Source organism: Rhinichthys klamathensis, unplaced genomic scaffold, assembly GCF_029890125.1.
Source record: "Rhinichthys klamathensis goyatoka isolate OS25496 unplaced genomic scaffold, OSU_Roscu_1.1 h1tg000277l_1, whole genome shotgun sequence".
NCBI lineage: Eukaryota > Metazoa > Chordata > Actinopteri > Cypriniformes > Leuciscidae > Rhinichthys > Rhinichthys klamathensis.
Window position 1 is genome coordinate 1,283,534 of NW_026606796.1, and position 27,001 is coordinate 1,310,534.

At 40.2% G+C, this 27,001-nt stretch overlaps 1 protein-coding gene across 1 annotated transcript in view; it reads right to left on the reverse strand.

Annotated features, from left to right (window-relative positions):
• grin2cb (glutamate receptor, ionotropic, N-methyl D-aspartate 2Cb) overlaps positions 1-26,208 on the reverse strand; it is a 51,326-nt gene extending 25,118 nt beyond the window's left edge. Inside the window, exons 1-4 of the mRNA XM_056268859.1 lie at positions 25,375-26,208; positions 12,359-12,797; positions 5,391-5,986; positions 2,116-2,230 (exon numbers count right to left, since the gene is read on the reverse strand). Of these exons, the coding sequence (XP_056124834.1) occupies positions 2,116-2,230; positions 5,391-5,986; positions 12,359-12,781 (1,134 nt within the window). The 5' untranslated portion in view covers positions 12,782-12,797; positions 25,375-26,208. The remainder of the gene's footprint in view (positions 1-2,115; positions 2,231-5,390; positions 5,987-12,358; positions 12,798-25,374) is intronic.
• Between the last annotated feature and the right edge of the window lie 793 nt (positions 26,209-27,001).

The following is a 27,001-nucleotide window of genomic DNA, read 5'->3' on the forward strand; positions in this document are numbered from 1 at the left end:
ATGTTTTTTCGAAAGCAGTGTTTTTCCAGGAAGGATCTGTGTCATTTGGGTTTTGTCTGTCTTGGAGATACTATCCTGATACCAGCAGAGAAAAACAGTCTCTGTGCTGTCAGTACACCTGTACTTTAAAAAAGTGAACCAATGGTTCATCTAGCTAATGACTTCAGCACACAACATGAGCAGGGTGTGCACAGCATGGGAAAGTGAGGTGGTGCAGAGAGTGTCAATGGGAGCGTGAGAGGGGCTACAGAGCAAGGTGGCCAGATATAGATAAACTGTTATGTCACACAGAGGGGGGTCAGGTGAGCCATGAAGGCCAGAGGCGATAGTTTAAACTAAAGACTGAATTTAAAAGAAAAATCGATCAAAACTTTTCAAAAATAACACAAGCTCTTTGCGGCTCCTTTACACGTAAATCTACTTGTCATCTACTTGTACGAATTGCTCCCACTAATTGTGCAGTTTATTTGCACACACTGTCTGCATTGTGTTAGTGCTTCATTTACTAAAGGAATTATGCAAATCAGCAAACGCACCTGCAAAAACATTATTTGCATGTCAAGCTAAATAGAGCAGACTTGCAAAAGCTAGCATACAATGTTGGAACTGCACAGGTTCGGACACTTGATTCAGCTATTTAAGTGCACAAGTGCACGTCGACAGTGTGGCTGAATAAATGCCCAAATTATAATGGTTTTCTCCATCATCTGATTATCATTTGATGAATTACTGCTGTCATGATCAATTAAAAATGTACTCAAACATCTCTTTTAAATTGAATTCCCACACATGACTGTTAACAGCACAATGCTAGTTCTGCCTGGCAAAAAGAACGGATTTTTGTGAATAAGGCACAATGTATGAGCCTAATTTACATAGAAAGGAGGCTTGTTTGAGCTAAAAAGAGCGAGTTAACTAAATTAAATATTTATTTTTAATTGCATTGTTGAAATAACACAAACAAGTGGCAAACAAATTTAGTCAATCCAGCCCCTGAAATTTACAGAAAACATTTACACCCTATTTTTAAAACAAGGTTACAAAAGTTCTTTCAATTTAGTTGTCATCTACTAGCCATCAACAGGACTGAGAATCTGAGCACGTTTATCCGTATCCTCTAATCCACAGAGAAGAGGGCGTGATGACCGATCTCTGTTTATTCCTCTAATCTCTTTTTGTAGTCAGGTGGTGTTCACACATTGCCAGGCGGCCTACACATGTCCCTATCACAGAGGCCAAAGTGCTTGAGGGCTGGCCATGTGAGGAAGAAAGGGCTGTTTCAGAAAGCCAAGTGTAATTGCATCATGACCTGGTGTGGACAGTAATAAATGTCCAGCGTTGGAGGAGCCTATGAGGCAGGATTTTCTGATTCTTTATGTATTAATTTAAAAATCTGTGATTAATAAAAGCTAAAAAGGCAAAGATATTGAAATGGTCCAACCTATCAGTGAAATAGCTGCCAATATCTTATAATAAAAAGGGAAAAATGTAATAAAATTATACATAATAAGTATTATAATGTATACAATTATAACTATATTAGACTATATATATCATATAGATTATATCTTCTGTGATACTCTTATTCTGCTAGTTTATTTGACAGGGAATACACAATATTAAATATTATTTATATTTACACTACTGTTCAAAGTTTTGGGTTCAGTAAGATTTTTTGTTTTGTTTTGTTTTTGAAAGAAGTATTTTATGCTCACCAAGGCTGCATTTATTTGATTAAAAGTACAGAAATTATTATAACATGTTATCTCGGTGTTCAAGAAACATTTCTTATTATTATCAATGTTGAAAACATTATGCATTCCCAAAAACCAGTGCATTCCCTGGCATCTTGGCATCTACCACCCAGTGTCACTACAGTACAATGTAGTCACTCGAAATTATTTATTATTATTTTTTCAGTCTTTATATTATCTGTAGTGTTGTTACTCTAATGGGTGTTCCAGAAATAGACAGATATGACTTCCAAACACTTACTATAAGGAATAGATAAAACAATTAAGGAAACTGTATCTCCAGATCTGTGTATGTTCCATATTCCAGCGTTGTGTGGTGAATATTATTATTGTTATTGTTCCATCTAATCATAAGACTAACCTTGTCCCAGTGTCTCTCTCGATCCAAAGCAATGATCACCATGGAAGGATTAGTGAGATAGCCATCAGCGTTGAAGGAGAGGTCCTTATGCTCCCATGACACATTTCGCATATGCCTGTAGAACAAATTAGTAGCTTTAAATTAGTAAACCAAAAAGAAAGTCGATTTGAATTTTAAGTGATTGTATAATTGCTTTTTGTATAATTTTTCTCAATCTCTGAAATGAGACAGAAGACTATTAGGCAGAAAGGAGGACATTTCAAATACAATCCTATAATATTTTTCCCCACCGTCAAATGAATATAAATCAGAGAGTACAGACACTAATACATTTACAGTATTCATTCTCTCTCTCTTAATCCTCTTTGTCTCATAGACCTGAACATTTTTACTAAACGAATTGTTCACTTATAGAACCAGCTACTGGTGGAGCAGAACATGAGGCAGGATTTAACACTGTCATTCAATTTTAATGATAAAAAGTGCAGTAGCAGTTATCATTATTCAGACATCATTTCAATAATGGCTAAAATCATGACATGACTATACAACTATAAACAACAAAATCCTCAGAGGAACCCAAATACACCACTCTATATCCATCTTTTCCACCTTCTCTAATATGTATAGCTCCTTTGTAAACAACAAAGCTTATAAAGAACTATTCAATCTCAGTTATGCAAAAGAATGCATTATATTGGACAAATATGCCCAAATATGATTTTAAATTAATTTTATAGCAACAATTTAAATCCTGTTACCATTTATGTACCCTCGTGTCATTTCAAATTACTCTTTATAAAAAAAACCTTCACACAGGCAGTGCAAAGTTCACCTGTCTGAAAATATGAAAAATGACAAAAAAACAAACAAACAAACCATACAAGTAGCCTACACAACAATGCATGACAAACAGATGGAAATTTAAGATTATTCACCAATAATCTTCCTTTCCTGTGAGCTGTTAATTTGACAACTGCTGTGATTTGATCATCGAGTCACTGAGTTGAACTCTGATTTGTGAACGAATCAGTCAGTTTTGTGAACAATTCATTGAAAAGAACAATTCATTCAATGATCCAGTTCTCAAGTTCAACTCACTGTACACAACATGCAATAGTGGTTCTTGAGTTAACTTGCTTTTACTGCCCATTTTTCGTTGTCGGTTTTTGTTGTGTATTGAAAAGAACCACGTGAAGAAGATACATGAAATAACATTAGGGTAAGCAAATATGCAATTTTCATTCCTTCCTCTACCCATCTTTCCATGTCAACTCAGACCATCCTACTAATATAATGTTTTTTTCTCCCCCAAGAGAATACATTCCTTTTTGCCGCCTGATGAATCCTTTGATACTGCCCAACTAGTCACACGTCTGAAAAGCCAGTTCTTTAAAGATTTATAAACTGTCTTCCGACAGACGTTTCTTTTTATGCCAGAGAAACGGGCAGACACATGAACAGCACCGAAGCCTGGGAACATTCCGGATGGAGAACCCAGTCACTCATGTGTCTCTGATACGCTTGATCACAGAAAGCTCGGAGAGGCAATTGGAACACTATTTAATGAGGACGGTGACTCCCAGGTGAATGGCAGATTTAACAAGGAAATCTGGAGAATCTCCCAGTCTCATTACAAGGGAGAAAGACCACAAGAAAAAGTGCAAAAATGCAATGTTTTGTCTGGAAAGCTGTTTATGATGAAATCTCCAGCGGCCAACTAAGCTGTGAAAATTCAAATTGTCAGGACTTTGAGTATTTGTAAATTTGCCACCCACACTTTCCTGTTAAATTTGATGTGATCAACATTTTTGACAAAAAATAGGGCAATGCTGGCCAAGGAAGGACTTAATATATGACAGGTTCATAAAACATTACTGGCAGTCAGAGTACTCCAGATATTCCAAAGGGATGTTTATGATATAGTTTTTCTATTTCTTTTAAGACATGATATTGATGAAGATCAATAAATCACAATAATGAGAGATAATATTATAATATTAAAATAAAGGTCCTAAAAAGAATACACTTTCATCATGAATGTTTCTTAACACAATTAAGTACAAAGTGCCCTTTGTAATAATGTCAAATTAAAAGTTTTACTTTAAAGTACATTTTAAATCATTATGCTTTAATAATCCTTTCTCATGCTTTATAGAAGTGCACGTGTAGATGTGTGGTCTAACATACTAAAACACATGTAAGGTACTTGATAATAATTTGAACAGTAGTTTGTTATTCGATATTACATTTAAAGTTAATACTGTACATTTTAAATGTCAACTTAAACTTCGTTATTAGAAATGTAATTACAAGTATATTTAAATATATAAATGTATTTAAATATACTTGTAATTACATTTCTAATAACGAACTTTAAATTACATTAACATATATTTTAGTTCATAAATGCTTGTCAGTACATTTACTGCTCGGAAGAACAGTTTAACCATATTTCAAAAGAAGTGATTATGAAATTACATATAAAGATGTACTTAAGTCCTCCCTAAGTGGGTCAAAAAAGCACTCTAAGGTTCAGCTAACTGCATTTAATATAAATTTACACAACAATACATTTTCATTTAATAGCAAATAACATTCAATTAAGAGTCCGAAAACATTACATTCTGTTCACACTCAATATTCTGGGGTCATCGGATGCCCATTTTCCACAAGTTGGTATGATTCTTTAGGGTGTTCATGTAAAGTTTGTAATATACTTTGGTTAAAATTCCTCAATGGTTGTGTAAAACAACACCCTTTTTACCTCTTCAAAAACAGCTTTGTTCAGTGACCTGTTTCGGTGCATGTCTCTTTAAATGGAGCAACTGCTCACCCCACCCCTCTCTTCCATAGGGGGTGTCGAATGGCTGAGGAATATGCTAATACGGAACAGTCCGTCAGTGGTCGTGGGCGGAGCATGAGCACTATGACATCATAGTGCTCAGAAAATCCAAACCGCCTGATTATTGAGAGTGTTCAGACTTTTTGAGGATTAAAAAAAGGAGTGAATGGATTTTTTTCATGGTGGTTGTGTCCACACACTGCAAAGACACATTTGAATGCAAACACCATATAAAAGTGAATTTTGCATCCGATGACCCCTTTAAAGTATACTAATTCTGTACTATGTTCTCTTTTTAAAAGTATGCTAAAGTGTACTTATTTTTCACAAGGGAAGACATGGGTTTTAAATCCTTTAAAAAAAAAAAAACAATCTGAAGGTGCTTTTCAAAAATACCTTTACTAAACTTGGCAGTCTGAAAAAGTCTTACCTGAAGAGAGAATTGTTGGCATTCAATTTGGCAGGACTATTGCAGTCACTGTGACCCTCAGGAATAAATCCTCTGTGCTTGTGGAAACTGTACACCCCTTTTACAATGACTGCCACTCCTTCCCGAACCCTCTGGCGCAGTGTTTTCCTCCAGCGGTCTGTGATAATACTGATGACGCCCACTGGGAAACTGTCAGGAGGGGACGCTTCAGGGTTCCCCACAGCCAGACTGGGGATGACCCAGATGTATCCAGGCCCCAGAAGCCCCACATCAGAGGCCATCCTGAACAAGTACTGCGCCTCCTCGTGGGAACAGTACACTAGATATACCTGCGAGTCCACCTGCTGTAGTAGCCTACGTGTGCGGATGTCATTGGCCCCCACGGACATCTCGAAGCTCAGCACATCCTGCAGCTCCCACAGGAAGTAGCTGGTGTCCGTGAAGGAGCGAATGTAGTCCACGAAGGTCTCGTAGCCGGGATACAAACTGGTGATCACCACAAAGTTACCCCAGTTGTACTCCTCCATCACTTTGAACATTGCATTTATTTGCTGCTCTATAGAAGATCCCATCTGGAGAAAGGTAGAGCCTTCAGCCTGCAGAATCAAGACAGAAGATAAAGGAACTACAATCATTTGTGTGGGTACCATAAAATTATTACTTAAGGACACTAAGACGTTTTAAGAGATATATGCAATCATTCCAAGGAATGGACCTACCAAAATAACCAAACCTGAAGATATGTTACAATTAACATGCTAATAACTGAGGGAAAATTGTAAAACTATACATTCATTGACCCTCAACACTGGCACGCCACAGGGAAGCGCATTGAGCCCTGTGCTGTATTCCTTGTTTACACATGATTGTGTGGCCGTTCACAGCTCCAATACCATTATAAAGTTTGCTGACGATACCACCATTGTGGGTCTGATCACCAACAATGACGAGGCAGCCTACAGAGAAGAGGTGAGACTTTTGGGACAATGGTGCCAGAACAACAACCTGTCTCTCAATGTCAGTACAACTAAGATGCTGGTGATCTACTTTAGGAAGCAGAATAAGGTACACACACCCATTTATTTCAGAGGGGACAAAGCAGAGAGAGTCAACAGCATTAGATTCTTAGGGGTCACCCTCACTTCTAAACTCACATGGACTGAGTACACAGCATCCATCATTAAAAAGGCTCATCAATGCCTTTATTTCCCTAGGCGTCTGAAAAAAGCTTTTTTCACTTTTCTGTCCTTACATGGTGTATTGCATCCAGGTATGGCAGCTGCTCCACACAGGAAAGGAAAGCCCTACAAAGGGTTGCTAAAAAGACTCCCAGCAGTTGAGGACGTCTACATTACACGCTGCCTCATGAACGACTAGTCACCTGCCACAGGCACTTTTCTCTTTTCTGCCCTCTGGCAAACGGCTCAGGACTATTCGAACATGCACTACAAGATTCAGGAATAGTTTCTACCCCAATGCCATAAAACTGTTCAACGCACACTAATGTTTAACACTTATGTTAGTGTTAGGTACACTTCATAATGTCAAAATGTCCCTTTTTTCACTTTATTTCACATTGAGATCATTTATTGTTGTACTTAATCTTGTCACTGCAAAAATCTTATTGCATAGCAATTATTTTGTAATGTCTGTGTACTGTAAGTATATTTTTGTGTTCATGGCAGTTAGGTTTATTGTATTTTGGAGTAGCTTTCGAGTAAGTTTTTCATTGTACTTGGTAACTTGTACACATGACAAAAAATTACTTATTTGAATTACTTAAATTAGTAATTGAAACATTTTGGCAGTGTTATGGAAGAATTAAAATAGCAACTTGCCTTTAGCTCTTGTCTACTGACCTGCCATTAGCTCAGCAGTTTCCAAAGTTTCCTTTTTCTAACAGTAGGGGTTTTCAAACAAGTGTTTTTTCTATTCACATTATACTGCTTTAAGCTTTTAATACATCCTCTCTCAAATATATATCGTTGGAAAGTTTGATTCATTACTGTGATTCATTTTGAACTAACTGATTTTATAAGGAATCAGACTTTCCAAAATAGAGAGGACGTTTTAAGGTCAAATTTTAAACTAATTCAGTCAGTTCAAAAAGAAACGATTCACCATTTTAAGTCTCTGCAAGAGCTGTTGAGCCAGACAAACATGGTTGTGATTGATTTATAAATTAAATATTATATATAATATACTTTATATATTTTACAAGGTATTTTTTAAATCTCTCAATGTAGTTAGCAACTTTTTGTTAGTTACTTGTAGTGTAACTAACTACTATTTCAAAAGGCTAGCTTAACTACTTTAAATTATGAGCGATTTAAAAGTAGTGACACAAGCTACACTTTCAAAGTAGCTACCCAACACTGCATTCTGAATATGACACTGAAGATTGGAATAATGGCTTACTTCTTCCCAACCCCCCCCCCCCCCCCTTTTTGTCACCCCAAAACATTCATTGGTCAATGTTTAAAATTGACCAATGAATGAGCTTCTGATGGGAACCATAACTCACACTGCACTATAATTGTTCTGCATTTCAGTTTTACAGGTTGCACACATATACAGGAGATCCATAGTAACTCAATCATGGTACATGGGACTTTCTCATACCATTGAAATAACATGTATTACTGAGCAACATTAACCTTGAACACGTTCCAAAGTATGAGATACGAGAATTGGATTTACAACGCAAAGACAATTCACTAGACTATTGATCCTATCTGTACCACAGCCACGCGTAGGGACTTGATTTATTGCCTGACTTTCAACCATTATTCCTCTTTCTGTAATCCTATTGAATAGATTTACACTTGACACCTAATACTCGTTTATCCATGCAGCTGTTCAATATAATCCCGGTGTGATGTGCTGTTTGAAAAAAAAAATTCGCAATATTATATTTGCATGTAAAAATGTGTGAATAATAACACTTAGCGTCAATATCAAGCCACAGTTGTGCATGTAAAAAATCCAAAATGATCTATTAGTGCTGTTTTAATTTCACTTGCACTTAGTTAACTTCAAACAAGCAAGCGTCCTAATGCCCTACACTGCCAAACGCATTTCCTTCCACCGCACAGCATGAGATGACTCAAAGGTACCGGAGGAGGTGGTGTCCAATTAAGTTCCAAAGTGAGAAAAATGGGTGTGGAGGTCTGGGAGTGTCAGGAGCCGAGAGACATTTTCCCAAGACTCCTCTCTGACTAAGAGCTTTCCCCTTACCTGACAGACTGATCCGGTGTCCTTCAAATAACTTCTGTGGTTAAAGTAGGCTACCTCTTGGAGAGAGAGAGGTCAGGTGCTCTGGGACTCACTGGTCCTCCTCCTCCGCCAGTTTTCTTTCTTTAAGAAGTTATACAATCACCCAGACTCAGCTCTCCTGCGATTAGCACTCAAGAGCCTCAGCAAGACCAGTTGGAAGTTATGCCATAGCAGTCAAAACACGTCTGAAAAAACTTGCATTCGCAGAAAAATGGGATTATCCCTCAAGGACTTTCCCTATATGTGCACTTTGGGCATGAACTTAGTCCCATGAGTTTCGATAGGTGCCATGCACCCTCAGTCACTTATTCAGACATGACATTAAACCAGGCATTCTTAACTCTGGCCCTCAAGGTCCACTTTACTGCAGAGTTTTGCTCCAACCCTAATCAAACACACCTGAACATGCTAATCAAGGTTTTTAGGATTTCTAGAAAGCAAAGGTGATTTAAGGCAAGCCTCCATGTTTAGAAAAATATTTTAACTTTTTTTTTTTTTTTTATGAATGTTAATGGAGGAGAGGCTTACACTGAATACACTGCTTTTGTAGGAATACAGCTTAGAATTTAATGAATCGACAACCTGTCAGCTAATCTCCGACATGTTTGCCATTCAACATTCATTTACCAAAAATAATTGTTGTTTTATAAGAGAAGTCACAGAGATTTTTTGATTTTCTCACCCTCTTTCTTTCCAAACATGTTTGACTATCTTCCGTAAAACACAGAAGACAATATTCTGAATAATGTTTTTTATCCTTACAATGAAAGTCAATTCTTCAAAAGTCAACATTCTTCCAAATATATTCTATAGTGTTCTCCAGAAGAAAGAAAGTCCTACAGGTTTGGAACAAGTAAATGATGACAAATGTATCAATTTTGGCTGACCTAACCCTTTAAAATATATAATAATATTTAATATTTCCTGGAATTTTTATTGTTAAGTAAATTAATACGGTACATTAAATTTCAGGCCATGTTCTTTTAATTTTCATACAGGCTTTATCTAATGTCTGGAGCTGGCACCCACTTACCAAAAAGGGAAGCTCCACCCAGATTGTAACATCAAGTGCCAAAGTGATATTTTAAGCTCACTTTATTTATTTGGAAGGCACTTGGCCATTGATAGTGTCCGATGCTACTGGGATTTCATGAAAAAATCCCATAGCAGATGTTTGTGACCCACAGTCCAATCCCTAAAGCTAGACTAAATAATCAGCCACAGCTTATTCAATTGCATGGGATTTACATGTGCAACATACAATGGTATTGTCTTGCTATAACATGACCAGATTCGAACAAAGTAGAACAGGATGTCGCATATCTCTGCCTCCGCCCACCGCAAGCCTATACAACAGGAAATTTATAATCGCATCAAATTTATGATATGATATGCACGCATTTCTCAAAGGAGATTAAATGCCTAATCCACAATCTGGAAATGAGGTATGAAATATGGTTCATCATAGCTTTATGCAAATATTTCTTTGTGGCAATTTTTCTAATTTGATTGATATTTTATATGTTGAACCCTTACTATGAAGTCTATTCCTGAAGTCAGTGTGCTGTCCGAAATATTACAACTTTATTACATGAATGAGAATTGGAAATTATAAATATGAAGGATGCAAGGGATTCTTTTCAGGTTTTCCCTCAGTGCTCTTTAATAAAAATAGGAACATGGTCATTGGGCTGTTCAAAAGATTTGGCAAATTATTCAGGTTCTTCATATTTCTTGGTCTATGGTTAAAGTCCTGAAAAATTATTCCCTGCCAGGATGCTTCATTTTAATCCAGTTCTTACAAAATTATCTGACATTGGAGACAAAACGCATATTTTTGGCTTTCTGTTCCACTTTAAACATCTTATCAATCTTATTTTTCTGCAATCCGTGCAAGTCTGAAAGGCATTTGAAAATGACAGCTGGGCAGGAAGGAGTCATCCACTCTATAGCTGGTATTGAAGATACTCATCTGTCCCATTAAATCAAGGGCTATTGTGTTTCTCATTTAAAGATATACATCTTTTGCCAGTCTGAATGCGTAATGATTGTTTTACTGTCTTAAAAGTTTACTTTTTTCTTTTGTGGATTTCAGATATCAGATGCTGCAAAATCCACACCGCATGCACTAATAGAGAAAAAGCGACACAACTGCACAAGCCTTTTGTAATGTTTGATCAAATTAAAGGATTGGTTAGGCCAAAAATGGACATTGTCATCATTTACCCTCATGTTGTTTCAAACTTTTATGAGTTGTGGTGATGAAGGTTTTTCAAAAGTTAAATCCAAAGAATATATGTGACCTTGGAGACTGCATTGTGTTTTTTCCAATAGACAAGACAGTCATCTGTACTTCATTTAAACAAAGTTTAAGCTGCCACGAGACACAAAATGCCTTCACTACATGTAAAATTACAGTCATGAAAGTCTTATACGCAGTTGCCTTAAAAATGGGCATTGAACAGCTGTAATTTTATATCATTTTTTGATGTAATTCAGAAGTTTCCACACCTCAGTAAACAGTGGAAAATAGGACACAACTGTTGGGTGCTGGTTATACATCATAACACATATTGATTTTCACACCTCACAAAATCACTTTTCCACGCATCTGTTCAATAGCATATCAGTACAGGGGGATAGCTGGAAAATACACACACAAACCACATGCACATGCTAACGTTTGTCGACCTCACAGCAGTTATTTTATACTCGCTGTGTCTAATAAGAGCTGTGAGAACAGCGTCCCTGAAATTACTTCACAGATACCCCTGATTAAATCTTGATTTGATATTTGAAATACATTTTTTAATGTTTTTCTTTCAAGCTGAGTCTTACTGTACTCTGAGTAAAGCACAGGGGACTTACATTGTCATAATTCTAATACATTTACTGTTTATGTTCATGAATGAAGGCTAATGTTATTGAAACTTAAGTGGTATGCTGGCCACACATTGAACCTAATTCATGAAACATAATCAAAATGTTGTTTTGTATGCATGATTACTGCATTTAATTACATTTTCATTACGATTTTCTGTGTAACAAACACATTTAGGTGTAAATCATTACATTTTTGTGGGTGAATTGGTGTAATTCAGTTACAATTAAAAAATTTTTTGGTGCATAAACTGTCGGAATGCAACAACAAATGATTCCGTTTTACAAATGATTCACATAGAAATGTGTTTGTCACAAAGCAATTATTTGTAAACACTTTCTGATGAAAGTTGTTGTATTCATTTCAATGTGAAAATTTATATACAAAAAGTTTTACAAACAATTTACACAGACATTACTTGTAAAATTTAATTGAGGCCGAAAAGTTTTATGAATGATTTTCTGTGAAGTAATTTTCCATCGCATTAAATTTAATGTGACCATTTTGAATGTTTTACGTTTAAAAAGCTTAATGAATAATTTGTACAGATATTTGTTCTGCTTGTGTTTCATAAATGTGACCCAATGAATACACTTTTCTGTAGTTGGTTAAATAAAAATGGGGAAAAACTTAATTAAAATGTAATTTTAGGTTATCCAAATGTTCTTTATAGTTGCAAGGACAATCCTTTCGTAGTAACTTAAATATTGATTGGATTGTGATCTCAGGTAATTCCCATTTCTTATTAAACCTTCTTCCTTAGCTGACAGATCCCTAAGATCTACGTGCTGCCACCTTTTCAAACACTTACTTTATGTGGGATGACAACTGCAGAACCTCCACTGATGCCTACTATGGGAATGGACGTCTGAGAGGAGATAAAGTCTAAGATTTGTGCCACAGCTTCTGAGTCCACGTCATCTTCAAACACCACTCCGTGGAGGCTCTCTGCTGCCATAGTCTGACAGAGACGTGTGAGTAATGCCCTGGGGTTAGTGTCATTCACAAGCACGGTGATGGGGTTCACTTCCAGGGGCATGTCTAGGAAGTTTTCTGGACTCAGACGGCCCTTGATCTCACTGTGGTGGGCCATACCACTGAAAACCACAGCCACGTTGACCGAAGGAGGGCCAAAGAATGGACGTCCCAGACAGGGAGGCACTACATTGAGTAACAGATGAAAGAAGAAGAGGAGTTGAAGAGAGGGACCCCAGCACCCTTGAGGAGTGGCCATTTCAGCCTCCTAGAGCCTGAGAGACAGACAGAGATAAAGAAAGAGAGCAAACACTTAGCATTTCAGAATTGTTACTTGTTTGCCAGTTTATAAAATGTCAGACTTGTATTCTCTCTAAGTGTGTATGATTTATTTATAAGTATATATATATATATATATATATATATATATATCACAGTTTCCTCAAAAATATTAAGGAGCACAACTGTTGAATCACAGTGTACATTTACATTTTTATAAGGGGAGACAGCAGTGATAATTCAGCAATATTGATTTTTGTACGTTCATCGTGAGATGAAAATAGGACACTGTTGTAAAGTGCATTGTTGTGGAGATGAGTGACAAATAAAAAATACTGCTTCAGAAATCTATATTATGCTCACACAAATAATATCCTACAAGTGCCATCCACACAAAATCCAAACTTAATAATTATACAAACAAAAAAATGTTTTGTTGTTAAAAAGGAACTGTATGTGTAAACACAGTACCTACACTTAAAGGGTTAGTTCACCCAAAAATGAAAACTATCCCATAATTTACTCACCCTCAAGCCATCCTAGGTGTAAAATGACTTTCTTCTTTCAGCCAAACATAATCAGAGTTATATTAAGAAATATCCTGGCTCTTCCACGCTTTATAATGGGAGTAAATAGTAACTGAGATTTTGAAGCCCAAAAACGTGCATCCATCCATCATAAAAGTAATCCATACGGCTCCAGGGGGTTAATAGAGGCCTTCTGAATCGAAGTGATGCGGTTTTGTAAGAAAAATATCCATAATTATAACTTTATAAACTGTAATCACTAGCTTCCGGTAATGTCCGTCCGCGAGTTCACGAGAGAGTGAGTTCTTCAAAATCTCAGTTACTATGCACTCTCATTATAAAGCTTGGAAGAGCCAGGATTTTTTTTAGATATAACTCCGATTATGTTTGGCTGCAACAAGAAAGTCATATACGGTGGCTTGAGGGTGAGAAAATTATGGAATAATTTTCATTTTCAGGTGAACGTCTCAGGTTACAAATGTAACCTTTGTTCCCTGAGAACAGGGAACGAGACAATACGTCATCGACGTTATCGGGAACGCCTCAGGCTTGACAGGTGTCTGAAATCACTATCAAATCACTTCAATCACATTGACCGGCGACAGCCCGTGAATCATTAGCGTGAATGATTAACGTGCGACCTGGAAGTATATAAGGGCGCCTTGCAAACATGACAAATCACCTTATCGTCTGAAGGGACTGTACGGCAGGCAAGCCCCGAGGCATGGCAGGGAGACGTATTGTCTCGTTCCCTGTTCTCAGGGAACAAAGGTTACATTTGTAACCTGAGACGTTCCCTTTCGAAGGGAACTCAACAATACGTCATCGACGTTATGGGGAACGATATACCCACGCCGCCATGCTGAGGGGAGTGCATGCCCTCAGGCAGTGACAACTGTCAGAACTAGCAATTTCAAATGAAACGCTAGAACCACTCACCGTCAGGTCATACTGGGCTGTCAGTGACAGCATTCCCTACGGTCATAGCCTAAGCTATAAGCCACACAGGAAAACCTCCATAAACATAGTTAAATGAAAGGACTACCTGGGCCTGCTCAAAGGCCTAGGACCACAACTTCAATTAGAAGGGGTCCCTTCTAGGGAATGTGGCTAGGGAACCCGAAGGAACCCCAGCCAGTCACTATTCAGGGGAACATACTCACCCCGAAGTGCCACCAGGACGGCCTGACCTGGCGTCAGAGCATAGACACTTAGTCTGGCCACTTCCTGTCTGTCCGAAGACAGAGCCTCTGGACACTTGCCTTAAGTAAGGCATCCAACCCGAGGGACTGCGAAGCTGGCAGTGAACCACTCGGCCCGGATCTCAGAGACGGGATATCCCGGAGAGTATGACTCAGCAAGTGCTTTCCAACCCTTACCAGCGAGGGGAGTTTCTCTACTCGATCCATGGATCTACCCAGTGCTTGTGTTACAAACACTGAGGAGGCCTTTGAAGGCCTAAGGGCTGATCTAACTGGGAGGCCTCACGAGAGGTCTACGACCGTCTGACCAGACTCAGGAGTCCGCGTGCTCACAGCGACCCTCAATGAGGGGAGCATATGGTCCCCCTGGTAGGCAAAACCAGGCTGTAGGCAGGAAAGAGGTTCCGAGAGGGAACCAGTAGCAGAGAATGAACACTTTAGTTGAGCCAGGGCGCAAGCTCGCCTTCAGCAGCTGCCTGATAAGGCCAGCTGAAATGATAGCAAGAGGCCACTAGCTTCCTGAACCCAGCACCGCTAGGGAACCACTCACAAGGAGGCCTGGTGAGGCCTACTACCTGATAGCAACAGTATGTGGTCACCTACAGGGAGGCCTAGAGAGGCCTACTACCCGATAACGATAGTACGTGGGGAACTCACCCTCAGGGAGGCCTGGTGAGGCCTACTACCTGACAGCCATAATATCTGGGAGCTTTTTCTGCTACCCGATAGAAAGTCAGGCTAGCTGTCCAGTTGTCTGTCCTTGGGCTTGTCTCCAGGGAGGCCTGGTGAGGCCTACTACCTGATAGCCAATGTAGGTGGGGATTCGCCTTCAGGGAGGCCGGGTGAGGCCTACTACCTGATAACCATCTTAAGTGGGAATTCACCTTCAGGGAGGCCTGAGGGGCCTACTACCTGATAGCAACTGGTAGCTGAGTCCGGGTGACAGTTCCAAGGCGGCCTGCTAAGGCCAGCCAGCTGCAGCCCTTTTAATCACATTGCCCATGGCAGTGTACTCAGCATAGAGAGCTAATACCCTTAGAACAAGGGGAGTACAACATACGCCACTCTGCCTCAGTGGAGGCCCCAGTTAGTCAGGGGCCTACCATCTATGCATGGGCGTCAGCACAGGGCAATGCTCTGGCTTCAGGGGCGCGAACTTCGACCAAAGAAGAAGTGAAGGCTTACTTCATACTCGACCCGAGCCATAGTAGTGCGAGGTAGGATAAAAACAGAACTGGGAGTGAAGTGCTCAGACCTACCCTGAATCACAGGGGAATACTCACACCTCACCCTGAGTTTACCAGGGTGCGGGCCTGCCAGCGGCTCTGGGGGTAACAGAAAAACATCTGTGCCCAACCTAGGGGAGTGGGGCTTGAATGAAAGCCAACCACCTACAACCCACAGCCTGAGCAGTAGCTCAGCAAGGTATTAGTGAAGCCTACACTGGCGGCCTAAATCCGTAGGCCAGTTCTGCACGGCAGGGTCGGGCAGGAGACTCAGTCTTCTTCGTGAAGCGAAAGACGGCCTAACCCTGCTCAAAAGGACTTATATACCACGGAGGCCTAACTGAGGCCTACCATGTCCTTATAAACCATCCTCTGCACCACGCTGCATTACTCTAGTCACCCCAGAATGCAGAGAAGGGGGCGGGCCTTGGCCTAACGACTCCCATGGGAGGAGGCTGATTATACAGGGATGCCAAAAACCTACATTCACAAAGTGAAGGGTCAGAGGAAGAAATGCTAATTTTAGCAGAACGCCTCTAATATCTCTGGCACAGCCTAGGCCAGCTACAGAGGCGGCCCTGGTGAGGGCCAACCTGTAAGCATAGATCTATCTGAGGGCTCAGAGGAGCCACAGCCTACTAAAGAATATAGTCTGTATTATTCCATACAAAGGGCTGCAGAACGCTCAACCTAATGAAAACTCAACAGAGCTCAAGGGGCGAAATACTCAGAAAAGTCAAAACGGTCCCATGGGCCGGACATAAGATCTATCTGAAGCTCTAGCGTCAGTCAACACTCTAAGTAAAACATACTATCAGAGAGAGACCAACTACTCTACCCTGAGGTGGCTAACAGCCCAAAGGCTAACATAGTTATCGTTCAGGCCACCTAACGGGGAACTTCAGGGCCCTAATAATCCAATAAAGTTACCTTACCTTTATTACCTTGACATGACCCCATAACTCTTTATACAGGGAACGAGGTCTGTAAAGAAAAATATGTTATTTTTTATCACAAAAAATATACTCCTTGAAAAGACCAGCAGCTCACCTGCGGCGTGCAAAGTGAAGACTCGCCAGAAGTTCTATACGAACCTGGGAACCGCCACTTTACATGCCTGAAAGGGGCGTTTCCACCAACCAGGCCCGGGTGGGCCATCAGAACATAGTTCTCATCATAGGCCCATCCCCAGGCCTGATGTAATGAACGCCTGGGGGTCAGAAGAGAGAGGGCAGAATGTCGTGACCCTCCGGGGAGGTTATCCATTACCGACGCCGTGAGCGTTTGTTCTGGATAACCTCCCTCAAATCTCTTCTGTGGCGGGAGTCACGCCTCCTCTGCGACCTGCTCCTTGAGGGAGGGGGCGCACGAGAGGCGACACTGGCTCGCTGGCCCTGCCTACGGTCCTCAGACTGTGAAGGGCCAGGCCAGGCTCGGAGGCCTGGGTGCGGACGCGGATCTCAGCGGTATACATGTTTTAAATGCTGCTGAGCGCGCCTTCGCCTCCCTGAACTTCCCCACCACCGCTTCTACAGAGGTGCCAAAGAGTTCGGAAGGCGAAACTGGTGAATCGAGGAGAAAGGTTTTTTCTTTCTCCCCGATGCCAGCTAGATTTAGCCACAGATGCCTCTCCGTGGCCACCATCGCCGCCATCGACCGACCGATCGCGGCAGCGGTTTGCTTGGTAGCCCGGAGAGCCAGATCTGTGGTGCGGCGCAGCTCAGCCACCGCCTCAGGGGACAACCCTGCCCCCTGGTCGAGATCCCTCAGCAGGTCGGCCTGGTACGCCTGTAACACCGCCATGGTATGAAGTGCAGCACCGGCCTGACCTGCTGCCGTGTATGCTCTGCCATTCAAACGAGCCGTTGTTTTCAGCGGTTTGGATGGCAGGGTTGGAGCTTTTAGTGTCGCTGCCCGCCCAGACACGAGATAGTTCGCGAACGTCTCGTCAATGGGCGGCATTGACACATACCCATGCTCTCCGATCCCCTCAACATCAGCGAAACTGGCCCGCTGATGTTGGTGAATACGTGCAGAGTATGGGTTCTTCCATGCCTTCTCAATCTCCATGTGTAGATCAGGAAGGAATGGAAGGCTCACCCGAGCTGGTGGTGTATGGCCGGGGAGAAACCGATCATCGAGCCTTCCGCGAGCGGCCCCTCCTCTAGCGCGCTGCCAAGGCAACTGCAGCCTGTGAGCAGCGCGCTCCATAACATCCACCAGCTCAGCATACATGGGGCAGGGTGGCTGAGGAGGTTCAAGATCTTCCTGATCATAAACCTCCCCAACCATCTCCTGCGCGTCCGGAAGAGCCGCAACTGCAGGTACAGTCGGTGAGTAATCTTCCCCATCATCGACCTGCAGTTCGCTCTCGTCAGCCGTCGAATCATCTGAGAGGTTTACAGCCCTCTCAAGGCGATCGACGAGCTCCATCTGAGAACCCCATGATGAAAGTCGCCGCTCTGCCTCAGCACGAGCGGGACCTGCACCACGAGGAACAGATGCTGAGCCCCCTTCACTCGAGAAGAGGGCCAGACGAGAGCGGAGCATTTTAAGAGAAAAATGCTCGCAGTTCGCACAGAAGGTTCCCTCGAGAACCTCCCGTGCGTGCTCTTCTCCCAAACAAAAAACGCACAGCTCGTGTGTGTCAGCCGGTGTCAGAAACCTCGGACACGGGTCGGCACACTTACGAAAACAATCTGCTTTTGCTGTGCGTTTCATCCTACCTTTTTCGTAATTTGAGTAGCGTTTCATACAAAACAGTCCCTGAAGACGATGAGATGATTTGTCATGTTTGCAAGGCGCCCTTATATACTTCCAGGTCGCACGTTAATCATTCACGCTAATGATTCACGGGCTGTCGCCGGTCAATGTGATTGACGTGATTTGATAGTGATTTCAGACACCTGTCACGCCTGAGGCGTTCCCCATAACGTCGATGACGTATTGTTGAGTTCCCTTCGAAAGGGAACTAACCCTTCCAATTATGAGAATAATCTTGATTAAATCCTTGTGGTTTGACAAGTTAAATTCTAACACAAACAACGTAACTTATTTATTTTAATTCATTTATACTGAAGACAAATGACAGGCACGCAATACGAAATTGTTTCCTCGTGTAGCATAAATAAAGAGCAATTGTGCTCTAATGTATAGTAATCCTGTGTTTAAAAACCACTCACGTGGTCTGGATGTCTATTTCTGTCACTCATAATCTCGGATTGCATGTGTTCTGGTCACAGTGTGTGCATGCGCCTTTGTGAAACAACAGGCCATTAGCAGGCTGAGTGGGAGGTTTACAATATATCCAGCAGGGAATCACATCTAAACTCAGCTTTCAACACTTCACAGGGGCCGGTCCCTGATCTCCCAACCCGCAGATGGTGTGGGTCATTGAAAGCTCACCTTTAGTGAGAAAAAAACCCTGACGAATGCTTGTTTAACGATTTCAATTCACACCACTGCAAGTTTGTGAACCACTGATATCTTTACAGTGCAAAGGTCTATAGGATATATTGTTTGTCTTAATCTTAAGTGACCGTATAGACCTTAAAGTCTAGTAATTCAAGGACAGGCCCCTTGGAGCGAGTCGAGCGACCTCGGGTCAAGTGCATTACTGGTAACCATGGTGATAGAGCATGATAGTGATCTCAGTAACTCTCCGGTTTCTGGGTCGTAGCTACTTGGAAATGAACCAGCAACCTTTGGGCTGCCAGTGCTGAACTTTAACCATTAGGTTGCCGCTACACTTTAGTGTGTTACAGTACACACAAATTAAACTGGCTTGTAGGAAAGAGCAAGGACTTTCTTTTCAACAGCAAACTAAACCAGAATCTGATGAGATGCACTTGAATTAGAATCTTAAAGGTTAGGCCCATCCATCCATGCCAACATCTTACGAATGTGACACTGCAGCCTATTAAACTATCAGAGCTAGCTGTTGGACCATGGACTGTAATTACTATGCATGAAAAATGCATAACTCACACTGTGATAGCTATCATGTTCCTTAAAACGCTCCCATGAATACATCTGGCTGCTAATAAACCAAATTGCCACGTTAAGGGTATATAATACGTTAAGAATGCATGAGGATTCGCTTGTCCGCTTTTATGATTTGTACTGCGTTGTTTTGCTACCGACTTTATTAGTAGTGCTCCTCACCCAATGTGGGACTATCTGCACAAGTGGAAGACAGATGGTTAAGTAAGAAAGGAGATATGCATTCCAAGTGCAAAAGCAACAAAAACCAAACACAAGACTTGCCATGAGAAACCACAGACACTCAGAAAGAGTTAAAGCCGTCATGGTCTCTGTCCTCTCTCTTTCTTTCCCTCTCTGTCTGCTTTTTAAAAAAAATCCTCATTAAAAAGACACTGTTCAAACTCCACTTAATACTGGAAAAGCATCAATGAGCATATTTGTATGCTCGTCGTAACTCAATGAAATCCTCACACTTACCCAAGCAGCGGAGTTAACATAGCAACAGCTGTACGAGTTTCTAGGGAACACGACAGAGAGGAGTAAGGTAAAAAAAGAAAGAAATGTGTGTCTTTCATTTCAAAAATATACATAGGGTGTTTCTTCAACTAGGCACTTCAGGTCTTGTGGAGTTTGGTAAAACACACTTTGCAAACCGTCACTATAGTTTAATTGTCCAAAAGTTGATATCATGAGCATTTTCACCACAATGTCATTTCCCATTGTGTTTAATAGCAATAGCATTCTATGGTGTAAAAGACAAATTGAAACATTTAGACAAAACATATTACGTATCCTAAATAAAATATATTTTCACAGTTAATTTGACAAAATTACAACTTGACTGGAAATTACGCCAAAAAAATAGTTCTGTCCACAATTACCTTAGATTTACTTTGTTTTCATATTTCATCCAGGGTTATTATAGTTAAGTTATTAAAGGGTTATTAAGGGTTATTAAAAATAAAATGCAATTCAATTCAATTCACATTTATTTGTATAGCGCTTTTCACAATACACATCATTTCAAAGCAGCTTTACAGAAAATGAGTCCACATTACAACTTAGAGTGGTCTGTTATCAGAGGTAACTGTCTAAGTTATGTATTTAAGAAATGTACATGTACAATCACAGTTAGCTAATGTACTAATTTGAACAATGTAATAATTTAAGGCAGAATGAGCTCAAGTAATGAATACTTGTTTGTTAACAAATGATTGTGACATATAGAAAAAAACATGAAAAATGTTAACTGACACTAAAATAATAACAACATTTTTAAAGTTTTTAAAAGTATTTAAAAAGTAGCAAAACTAAATGAATGCCTGGTGAAAAGTTTCCAAGACACTTTTAATTGACCTTAATATAAGAAAGAAAAAAAGTTGAAATCTGTAAGTTTTAATAACAATCAACCTCTGGGACAGAAGTGCCAATAGATGAAGAAACACCCCTATATTGGATGTCTTCAGAGTGAGTGTGTTCGTTGGCCTGCTGCACGTGACACTGTGAACAGCAGTGAGACACCTGCAGCTTTGCTTTGATGACAGCAAATGGAACACACACACACACACACACACACACACACACACACACACACCGTCAGGCTGCTGCACGATAATATATTCACACTCCTCTTTTGAGTCTGTTAGATCTGCTGTTGGAGTGATCTTCTCATGTCCTTTTCAAGTCTTCAGATCTCTTTTAAAATGGCCACTTTGATATGTGTTTGACCATAGATCCCATGGACAATCACATCACACAGTTAGAGCATGTGTTCTTATTTCAAACAAATCAACAAAAGAAAGAAAATGAAAGAGTTCATCACTGTCAGACAAAAAAAAAAAAAAAAAAAAAAAAAAAAACAGCTGACATCCATTCTATTTTATGCCATCATTGGACTGGATTGGTGTCCTATTGTACTACCCATTTGAGTATATACTGTATATATATATAAATATAAATAATGTTATATTTTTATGAAATAATATAAAGACAGAAAGTATATTTCTTATATGATGAATAGTGAATTCATATGAATTCACATGAATAGTATATGAATAGTGATCGTGCAGGTCTGTGATAAATGCACAGGGGTGCCTGTGTTACTGTAAGGCACTTCACTGGATTCACAGCATTACACATAAACACGACTCATCGCAAAATTTAATCTGCACCTTCCATGTAGATAATCGCAGATAGAAATATTTTCAAAGTAAAACACCAGCTGTGGGTGCCAGCTGGCCACGCGGCGTCTGATGAGTGAAGCTGATTAAAGCACAATGGCTTTTAATACATTTTACCTCTACAACTACAACCTTTACATCCACCATTCAGTTTAGACCATAAACCAAACTGTAATGTAAATGGTAGTCAAATGAACAGAAATATTAAACAACCTCCACAACAAGAATGGGCATATTTGAAAAGAAATTGAAAGCATGAAAACTATTTTGTTTGGACAGAAAAGTATAAATAATAACAGTTACAGTAATGTTTCCTCACTGCAAAACATCTGAATAAAAAAATCATCTGAAAATATTCAAATGACTGAAAAAAAAAAACTGCTCTCATCTGGTAAAGTACAAAAAATATACGTTTATGTCCCATCCGGCACAACTTCAAATGGTTGTAGAGTGGGCATCACTCCAACTACAAACTACACATTTTGCTGAACTAATCGCATTTGTGGTTAAACTGACATCTGCAACCATCAAAAATCACAATCAAAGAGCCATAAAACATACACAGACCGTCATACACAGCAGCCAGATGGTGTGTTATATTAGCACCGAATTACCATCTTGTGCGTTCTGTCGATGTATGTTTCTCCGAGGTAAAATTCCACCACAAACAAGAGTGTTAGTAAGTTTAAAGCTGAATTACATTTGGAGTTGCACTATTGCTGCTATTTCTAGCAACGATCCCAAACACATTCTCACTTGAGTGATGTTAACTCACACAAAGCTAATTCCTCGTCTCAACGTGGCTTTCGCTATGCCTGCTTTCTGTAATGTGGGACACAAGCTACCTGCTATTGTATTGGTCTTCAATTACACAGGAGAAGAGTGGGATCATGGTAAGTTTAACTTTTAAGCTGCGGCCACAGAGGTTATGACAGAATCCCTCCTGTCCAGATGTTACCGTCTGCTTTAACCACTGTGTGAGCAACCGCTAAGATACAAACTCAATGGACCGCAAACATTATGAGGTAAGTTTTTAAGAAGCAGCAAAGTTTTGCCTACACAAACCTCAAATTTGTCACAAATTAAGCTCATTCTAAACTACACAGGTACACCATTACTTGTTTACAGTGAAGTGTATAGCAACTGTATAGCAAAAACAGATCACCTGCTTATTTAGTATTCCACACAAATCCACCCCATGCTGTATACATTTTTAACAGTGATCCAAGGTGAGAGAGCTCAAAATGTCAAGGTCGGAGCAGACATTAGTGTTCCCCAAATCTGCATGCATCACATATCAGCTGACTTTTCCAAATCTCTGTGATCTCACCTGTTCAGCCATAATCATACAGGTTTCAGTGAGTCAGATTCTGACATTGAAATACAGATGGTAGTATCGCCATTGCCAGCATTTGTAACCTGTGTGGCGGCGCAGACAGAATCGGATGTTAATAGTGATGTATTAGTCACACTCCAAACAGTTGTGATTGGACATTAACGGATGTGTTTTTCGGCAACAATCACTGGTTCAGTCTTATGAATGCTAAGAGGGGCCGAAGTGTCTGTAATAAATAAATCACAATAAGATGTCAGACCTTTCGAGTAGGCTCTCGTTTTCTCTTGAGACAAAACCACACACACACCAACAGATGATACTTGAGTGATAAATGACTCAGAATGTTTATGAATGTACATACTTTGGCTCTATCTCTCACTTTCTATCACTTCTAATCTAACAAATTGAAATATATGAATAAATAAATACGCACATACTGTACATATGTCAACGGTAAGCCTCATTTTGTCACTGTCATACACACACTTTACAGGACGTCACATTCCATTTGTGAGGAAAATAAATCATAAGAAAAACATCAAGACAGCCAGAAAATCAATTTCCCTTCTTTGACCTTGGCCAATCTCCTGTCTCCAATATGTATATTTGGTAACACGTTAGAATACTGTTTCGTTATTAATGAATAACTATACAGGAACAAATGAGTAACGCAATATTAACATTCTAGAAACCGCTATTAACTAACAAGAAACTCTGATTAATGAAATTGTAAGTAATGGCGCTCAGTTGAATGAGGTAGTTCACTATTATCTAATCAATAACTACTATTTTTTTTTCATACCTCCCAGAAGACTACTAAGAACTACTATATACAGGTTCATAATCATCATGAATAATGCATAATATATAAATAATTCTAAAGTAAAGATCATGGCAACCCACTAGCAATGATTGAGGTTATTGTAAGCTTTTGAGGCTTTTGTAAAGTATTGGTTAGTAATTCGTTCTGATAGATTTGGTAACACTTGAGTCATTACTAGTGGGTTATAATGATCTTTACTTTAGAATACTTTTCCAAATAATTAGTCATTCCTGTAGAAGGATGTAACAACATTTTAGTCATTACTAGTGGGTTACCATGATCTTCACTTTAGAATACTGTTCCAAATAATTAGTAATTACTTTAGAAGGATGTAGTAACACTTGAGTCATGACTCATTGCTTTTCAAAACCTTACAAAAACCTCAAAAGTTTACAATGACTCCAGTCATTGCTAGGGCGCTTTTCACTTTGGAATACTGAATAATCCAAATAATAATTCCTTTAAAAGGATGTAGTAACACTTGAGTCATTACTAGTGGGTTAAAATGGTTTTGACCAGAATTAATTATAAATTATGCATTATTCACATTAATTATGAATTTGTCTATAGTAGTTCTTAGTAGTTATCTGGGAGGTATGAAAAAATAATAGTTATTGATTAGCTAATAGCGAAATACCTCAATCAACTGAGCGCTATTACTTACTAATTCATTAATCAGAGTTTCTTGTTAGTTAATAGCAGTTACTAGAATGTTATTATTGCGTTACTCATTCGTTCCGGTGTAGTTATTCATTAATGATGGAACAGTGTTACTGTATATTTATATCTATAATATGTAAACACGATTACTGAGTTTGAAAAAAGCCTTCGACCCCCTTTGCTATAATTTTTCTACAAATGTAAAGAGTTTAAGATTAAAAACAGGTGTTTTTTAACCCAATTTGTCATAAATGACCCAGTTTCCCTCTTTCTCCCATTTTAACTGTGTGTAAATAAGTCCAACGTCACTGACACAGACTGCAAGCTGATATATGCACGCCTCTGACATTCCCAATTGCCAGTGCAGGTATGTGTGTCAGAAAGCATTCAGGTCTCCAGAACCTCATTCACTCTCCCGGTTACGCTTTCGAGGACTGTTTCTGCACTCAGCGAGCGAGCAGCCACAAGAAAGAGCGGCGCTCCACCTGTTAACTATGGCAGATTTAGCCCCGCAGGCATTCCCCCTGCTACGCACACAAGACCCAGAGACGGAAAGCCGCTCTTCATGCACAAAGGTCGAGCGAAGCTGTACACTAGCTGTCAACAGTGGACTGAATAAAAGGGAGTTTCCTTACCTGTGCCGTCTGGATGCATCCGAGCCCGACCCCAAGCTGTACATTCTTCAGCTGTGCGTCTCCGCCTCCTCTTGTTTCCTCTTCTCGCCTTTGCTTCCTCTCACCTCCTTTTGGCCTTTTCTATCTTTCGCACTGTCTCTCTCTCCTTCTCTCAACACTTGTGTGAGTCTACTTGTGTGGCAGCTGAAGACCCTGCTGTGGTGATGGCATTTCTCTCCCTCTCCCTTCCTGGCAAAGAGGGTCAAACTAAAGATGGTGTCAGTGACACGGTGAGGAAAGAGATGGAGGGAATTAGCGAGAAATAGAGAGACAAGTGTCCAAAAAAAGAGTAGAAACAGCTGTTGGCAGCTTCGCCGGCTCGTGACGCCGATGAGAGACAGCTGGAGAGTTGCAGTTGTGATCTCTGACTGAGGAAAGGTGTGAGAGCAGGTGGGGAGCCGCGTGGCGGTGACACCCTGTGCTCACGGATTGGCGTGCGAATGCGAGAGGTGGTGTCTTACTCTATAAATCTTGAATAAATCTCACGTGGATCTTGTTTACCTATGCCTAAAGTTGTGATATGCCTGTAGCATGTGAACTGGAAGCTGAAAAGTACGTTTAAAAGTGCATCAGTCAAAAAAAAAAGAGAGTTTTTGGCATGGACTAACCCTTCATCCTCAATCAAACCGCTCATCCATAGCCTCCGTCCGCTCCATTGCGACCAACCTAGTTCTCCAACCTTGGGGAATAATCATGATGAAATGAGAAGGATGCTGGGAAGAGAGCACAGCTGATTAAAATAGATTGGAATGAAAGATTGGAGCTGTGTATGTGACCTTTTCCGTCTCTGGAGTTGTAGTCTGCTGATTTTGAGAAGGAAGTCCATGAAGATGCTTCTTAATTTGTCAAAATGTGTTGCTTATCTTCAGAATCTTTTATATCCGCAGGTGCCGCTTTTGGTTTTAGTCCGGTTTCCAAAAAGTTTGCAGCTCTTGTAGTGCTAGCTGAGAAAAGCATGAAAGCATTCCAGAATAAATACAAATTCACAAATGATGTTTGTCCAGTTTGTAGAGCAGATGTGCTGAGCATCTCATCTGTTTGATGTGATCTGCCTTCTGCTCTCCAGACCACAGAACAAGCTTCTGATACCTAATCATGATGCTGTACAGATTTATCCTGCCTCCCCCCTCCTCATTCTCCCATGCTTTTATTCTCGCTCTCTCTCTCTCTCTCTCTCTCCATCCTGAGTCCCTTTTCACCATGTCTGTTCTTTACTTCCCTATCCTGTTTGTTCCCTCTACCTCTATTACTCCTGCTTCTGTCTGTCTTTCCCACCCTCTTTGCCATTATCCTCCTGCCGCAATCTAAATGCTCTTTCATTTCAAGCTTTCCTGTCGCTCAGAGATGAGCAGGTCCAACAGGCAAGTTTCCTGTTGATTCTCTCTCTCTGTCTCTGACACTTACAGTTGTCCCTCCACATCCTTCAACCTTGCCTGTCCTTCAGATCTGGATTACTGTGAATACAGCTTTTTGTCAGACAGCTATTGCCAAATCTATTCACGTTCTCCACACAAATGTTTGTTTTACCATTATCGGATCGTTTTAATACTAAGCAAATTACATTTTCTATCCCCTAATCCTAAACCAA